At 45.2% G+C, this 6,494-nt stretch overlaps 2 protein-coding genes across 3 annotated transcripts in view; one reads left to right on the top strand and one right to left on the bottom strand.

The window, feature by feature from the left end:
• Positions 1-3,453, top strand: LOC109479783 (actin-like). The gene is made up of 6 exons (XM_019781787.1): positions 1-69; positions 512-662; positions 1,135-1,374; positions 1,788-2,034; positions 2,339-2,530; positions 2,718-3,453. The coding sequence occupies exons 2-6, from the start codon at positions 537-539 to the stop codon at positions 3,041-3,043; spliced, it is 1,131 nt and encodes a 376-aa protein (XP_019637346.1). The 5' UTR covers positions 1-69; positions 512-536; the 3' UTR covers positions 3,044-3,453.
• A 2,337-nt stretch (positions 3,454-5,790) lies between these two features.
• LOC109479781 (actin, alpha cardiac muscle 2) overlaps positions 5,791-6,494 on the bottom strand; it is a 3,354-nt gene continuing 2,650 nt past the window's right edge. Inside the window, exon 5 of one of the 2 annotated variants that reach the window (XM_019781784.1) lies at positions 5,791-6,265. In XM_019781784.1, coding sequence (XP_019637343.1) covers positions 5,940-6,265 — 326 coding nt within the window. In that variant the 3' untranslated portion in view covers positions 5,791-5,939. The remainder of the gene's footprint in view (positions 6,266-6,494) is intronic. The other variant, XM_019781783.1, reaches the window with a different exon arrangement.

Below are 6,494 nucleotides of genomic sequence, written 5' to 3'. Positions count from 1 at the left end.
CGGGAGCTCCTCCTCACAAGAACCTGCACCCCTGCTGCAACTGTCGGCCAGCTCTTACACCCGTACCGAGTAAGTTTCCCTTTGGTCATGTTTTTTTTTTTTTTGCTTACTCTCGTTCTTTGTATTTTGAATGGGCCTGCAGAGAACAGTTGTCTTAGTTTTAATTCAATGACATTTTAATACATTTTAAGATTTTATTACAACTGAACATCAAATGGTACTTAAAGAATTTAGAGATTCAAAACATGCCATGCAGCACTAAAATCGAACGTTGTATTTCCAAAATGTTTCCTATTTGTCGAAAGCTTAAGCTTAGCATTGAGATTTTCTTGTGGAGGGCCATTCCCCAATAGCTATCTTTATCTAGACTTTGTTAGTTATTGTTAAGTCGTACGACTTTGTAGTACAATGTACTATGGAAACGTTCAGAGCTGTTGTGTCGTATATTGTCGACGTAAGTCAAGACTAGTTCGGTATATTTTTTAATGTTTGAACTTTCCTCTTCCCCCAGTCTCTGACTCATCTGACCAATCACAATGGAAGAAGAAGAGGCCACAGCTTTGGTGATCGACAACGGCTCCGGCCTGTGCAAGGCTGGCTTTGCCGGCGACGACGCGCCCAGGGCAGTCTTCCCTTCCATCGTCGGCCGCCCAAGGCATCAAGTAAGTTGAAAATCCTAGCCTTAGCCTGGACTCCAGCCTTGTTAGCTTTGGTCCGCTCCCCAAGATCTGCTCCCCAAGGCTGGACTCCAGGCTAGAAAATCCTGGTTTCAACACTTGCTCTGTTATGTGCTTGACTTTGCCTTCCCAAACGGCTGAAGTACATGAAGAACGATTCCACTAGCAATACTGGCCTCCAAAATGAAATTTCTTCTCCATAAGATACAATGGGTATTTTCCCATGCCCCGTGAAGAACAGAACGGTATTCTGACCAGCATCACTAAATACAAAGAAATTGCATGTAGTAAATCAAATACAATACCCTACTGACAATTTTCATGGCTACATTTCTACATCTGTTTCTGGAACAAGAAAACACGTTCATATTTTTGGAAGGGCTGTGACACATGAATTCTGCTGGTACTGCGACATTTGGATGTCACAAAGATTTTAATGAGTATTTGTCTTTCTTAGGGCGTGATGGTCGGTATGGGCCAGAAGGACGCCTACGTCGGAGATGAGGCTCAGAGCAAGAGGGGTATCCTCTCTCTGAAGTACCCCATCGAGCACGGTATTGTCACCAACTGGGACGACATGGAGAGGATCTGGCACCACGCTTTCTACAACGAGCTGCGTATCGCCCCCGAGGAGCACCCCATCCTCCTCACTGAGCCGCCACTCAACCCCAAGGCCAACAGGGAAAAGATGACCCAGGTTAGTCCGTAGCGTAGTTTGGTAGATTTCCCTGTGACGAAAAGGTCATTTCAAAAGCCACCATGTCGACGTCAGTTTCTCTAGCCTGGATGCCTGGAACACTAGGTCAAAAGTTATACCTCTCACACTGGATAACTTTGGGCATAGTATGCTATGGTCTGGCATCCCGTACAGTTAACGTTTCTCTAGGCGGAAACGACGAAAACGGCACCTGGCCGAGTATCCACCACTAGCTTCTTAGGGATGGATGCCAAGGTTTGCGAACAAGGAAATCCGCAGCAAACTGTTTTCAAAGCGCTTTAAACTTACATGCGAATCGTTTATCTACTAAACGCATTGGCATCGACATATAGCACTAATGTTTTTATGTCTGTGTCCATGATAACTAATAATTGTCCTAAATCTCCCAACAGTTGATGTTCGAGACCTTCAACGCCCCCGCCATGTACGTGGCCATCCAGGCCGTCCTGTCCCTGTACGCCTCCGGCCGTACCACCGGCATTGTCATGGACACCGGCGACGGTGTGACCCACGCCGTGCCCATCTACGAGGGCTACTGTCTCCCCCACGCCATCATGCGTCTGGACCTGGCCGGCAGGGACCTGACCCACTACCTGATGAGAATCCTCTGCGACCGCGGCTACTCCTTTGTAACCACTGGTACGTGTTCATCGCTATTTGTATGTTGTGTGGGTATCAGCGGGTTGTATGGGGGACAGGAGTAATATCGTACCACAAATGCAATGTGACTTCCCACCAGGAAATCTTCTTTTTTTTCTTAATAGTGCAGAAAAAAATGATCAGGACAGCATTCACGTAGTTCTGATAAAACATATATCAAAATTGGGCAATATGTAAATGGCCTGGTTTTAGTCTAAGGCGAATCACCATGATGGCCAAGGGTTCGCAATGTAGACACGACTATTTGATGAACCATCCTGACCCGAAAACCCTTCCCCTACAGCTGAGAGAGAAATTGTTCGTGACGTGAAGGAGAAGCTGTGCTATGTGGCCCTGGACTTCGAGCAGGAGATGATGACAGCGGCCACCACTTCCAGCCTGGAGAAGAGCTACGAGCTGCCTGATGGACAGGTCATCACCATTGGCAACGAGAGGTTCCGCTGCCCAGAGACCCTCTTCCAGCCTTCCTTCATCGGTAAATTTCTTCTCAATTCTTTTTATAAAATTAATTTTTTGGACGTATTATTAAATGTCTATGAATGTTAGATATAAAAGAACATTGGCACCTTGTTCATAAAACTATAGCACAAGTCGTTTTCGTGATATAGGCAGCTTTATTTGTCGCTGTGTGAAAATCTAATGAAAGTCTGGTTTCTCCAAAGGCATGGAGTCCCCGGGCATCCACGAGCAGACCTACAACAGCATCATGAAGTGCGACATCGACATCCGTAAGGACCTGTACGCCAACAACGTCCTGTCCGGCGGCACCAGCATGTTCCCGGGTATCGCCGACCGTATGCAGAAGGAGATGACCGCGCTCGCCCCCAGCACCATGAAGATCAAGATCATCGCTCCTCCCGAGAGGAAGTACTCTGTATGGATCGGTGGGTCCATCCTGGCCTCCCTGTCCACCTTCCAGCAGATGTGGATCACCAGGCAGGAATACGACGAGTCGGGACCAGCAATTGTCCACCGCAAGTGCTTCTAAATGTTTCGTAGAGAGAACGGAAGAAGGAAAGATGGAAAAACGTCTGTGAAGGAACTGTGGTAGGATAGAAGCAGTTTAGCACAGGAGGAAAACAGGAAGTCAGAGATTTGGCGCTCTAATTGGTATTTTGGTCAGTCATGTCCCCGGGGACGAGAATCTGACGACAGGTTGCTGAAAACCAATGCGCATGCGTGGCTGATGTACCCTGGGGACGATACAAAATGGCGGCCTCCCCACTGCCCGGTATTACCCCAATGTTACGTAATGCATGTTCTGTGGACAAGATCGTGAATTCGTGTGCCAGACATCCATCTACCGAGAAGATAACAAAATATGAAAACGGATATCTTTGTTTTTGTAAAACTTTGTACTACTCTCTTTTTGCAAATATAAAGGCTGATCCAAGCAATGTGATTTGTCTGTGGTGTTGTTCTCTCCTTTATTCAGTTTAGGTTCTACAGATAGACATATAGATATCATTTGGCAAGGCAACGGTCCTATATGTGCATAGATATGAATTCTTATATTAACTAGACTTGTTTTGACATGCTGTCAACTGAACCAATATTAGTGGTCCTATAAGATGGTAAGAGCCCTTCGAGATACTCGTCCGTCGTCGTAGCATTCAGTGAAACACGAAAGAAGTGTAGAGAAATTTTAGGAGTTCGGATTGCAATGACATAATACTTCATTGCACGACAATTGTACAAGGAACAAAGTATGACGTCTGTTCCTATACAACAAACATACTATGAGACTAATGTACCTTACAAAGACTGTGTAGTGGGATTATGGGAAGAGAGTAGCTTTAATTTTGCAGTGAACAAGTATACTAAAATGTTCTGAGTCCAAGGTTGGTACTTCATGGTATTCTCGCTAGAGGGTGCCACACACCAACTACAAATATCTTCAGCACACAACAGCTGCCACACACACTCCTCTTTGCCTTATTTGGACATGACTGTCAATGATATCAAAAACAAACGCCGATGTCGATTAAGTATGTAGCTTAACTAGTTTATGGTCCAGATATAGGATCGCTAACCACTGGACTACGAATTTGGTCTACAATTTTGTTTTCTCAAAAAAAGAAAATACTTCAGCCAAGGACTTCGGGACCCAAGACCCGATGAAGATACTTGGCATTTTGGCATCAAAAAAAAGTTAGTTGACTATCAACGTCAACTATTGACAATGCCGGACTATTATACAATGTTTTTTATCATCCCGAGGAAATCTAAATCAAGTGACTCAATTGCAAGCTTACCAGTAAGGTGCATGTGCTTAACAAGACAAAAGCTCCCTCTTGTAATCAGTGAGCGCTTCGCACTGTGGTTAATAACACACCCCATATCCAGAATTCATATATTACTCGTACAATTGTAATTTGCAATGTCTAGCGTCTTGTAATTATATCAAAAGAAGGCATTAGGCCATATCATGGCTTAATCTCATTAAACACGAGAGGGACATTCCCCAGTCTTGTTTGACTATGGCCGTGTCTATACGGAATCACCCAAACCGCGATTCGGGTAACTCACATTCCTCACATCTGGTCCACGTGCCACACACAGCTGTGAAACCGTGTCCGAACATAATGCGCTTGAGCTACATTTATTGCTGTTTGATGATAACACGCAAGGCGGCGTGTTATTAATGTCAGAGGTCAACGACCTGCTTGCTGATGCCCCCCTCCCAGCGTATCTCGGCCGAATGCCGACGTGGTCCCGCCAGAGGCGGTGAAGCTCGCCCTAGAACGGACACATTATTTGACCATTACTGCTCTTTAAGTTGCTGCCACGTAAAAGTTGGTATTGCATATAAAAAAAGAAATATCACTCCGTAATCCATGACCAGGCGAAGTCACATTGAAATCACATTGCGTTCAGACGCAAATCGCGATGCGGAGAAACCGATTCGAAACCACCTCTAGAAGTGGCTTGGGATCGAGGCGCTTTCAATGTGATTTCGGAGCGTTCACATGGAGCCACTTGAAACCGGCTTCGGGGTAAACCACATGTAAACCGCCTTGGGTGATTCCGTTTAGACACGACCTATATTTGGGAAATCTGGAGTCAGCTGGGAATCCAGGAATAATCTGAAGACTGCGGGTCACATTGGTCAGTGCAACAGAAAGGGATTTCTTCTTCTGGGAAGTGCATCCCAAATAAGCCGGTCCAGAGCTTCAAACGATTATTCGTGCCCTTATATTTTCTTCCCTTCTGTGGTAGGCCATGCATTACCCTATTGTACTGTAGCCCGTGAGTGGCAAACCGTGTTCCCAGGCCCTACATGATCCTACATAGGCTCCCTGGCTCCAGGCCAATAGTAGCATGCCCCAAGGAAATTCTACAGATAGCTTTGCTACTAGCCCTAATCAAGTGAAACTAGTCTGTAAGGTCTGTAGGTATCTATCGAGGACAACTGTACTCCTTCTTCACTGAAGTCAAAAAACAAAACACAAGGCCATTAGAAAGTCTTGAACCATTTATTCACAATGTTTATCCTGCAAACATAGTCTATAGTGCCATGGCGGTTGATGATCGATGTTTGGTGATTCATGATTTGTGCGTATGTACAAATTAGAAATAAGGCAAAGTACAATACCCCTCTTCTTCGTCTTGAAATCTCGACAAGTGAGCAATTGATAAGGCAATTCTGGGAATTAGAAACTCCAATTCAAACGCTACTATACACGACTTCGCCAGTCACCCACACAGTTCAGTCACTTGCATTTATATTCTTGCATTTATATTATATTCCCCTTCACATAACACGGCTCAATCGGAATAGTATTCATCTCAGTGTACTCACTCGTCAACTTACATATATGTTACTTAGTCATAGTAGCGATCAAATTGAAGTTTACGTCAAAGATACAATTTGTGTTTTGTATTTAGAAGCATTTCCTGTGCACGATGGACGGGCCCGACTCGTCGTACTCCTGCTTGGTGATCCACATGGCTTGGAAGGTGGACAGGGAGGCCAGGATGGACCCGCCGATCCACACGGAGTACTTCCTCTCGGGAGGAGCGATGATCTTGATCTTCATGGTGCTGGGAGCCAGGAAGGTGATCTCCTTCTGTTGACGATCAGCGATACCGGGGTACATGGTGGTCCCGCCGGACAGGACGTTGTTGGCGTACAGGTCCTTACGGATGTCGATGTCGCACTTCATGATGCAGTTGTAGGTGGTCTCGTGGATTCCCGTGGATTCCATACCTGTTCAAATCATTTGCAATGACAATGTGTCAGTTTTAATTTTTGGCAACTAGACAATATTTTTGAAAATGCGGTGGAGTTATGGTAATTTGAGCATAAACTTGAGACTGCTCTGGATTGACTTACATAGCTCTACATGTTTTGGACCGATAATGTAGAAAATGATTCAAAGTCAACTAACTGTGCAGAGAAGAAACGGCCAATATTACATCCTGGGAAAGGATGAAAG

The sequence above is a fragment of the Branchiostoma belcheri genome, unplaced genomic scaffold, assembly GCF_001625305.1.
Source record: "Branchiostoma belcheri isolate BF01 breed outbred unplaced genomic scaffold, Haploidv18h27 scaffold5, whole genome shotgun sequence".
NCBI lineage: Eukaryota > Metazoa > Chordata > Leptocardii > Amphioxiformes > Branchiostomatidae > Branchiostoma > Branchiostoma belcheri.
Note: the sequence above shows the minus strand (reverse complement) of the source record. Positions and strands in the feature narration are given on the sequence as shown.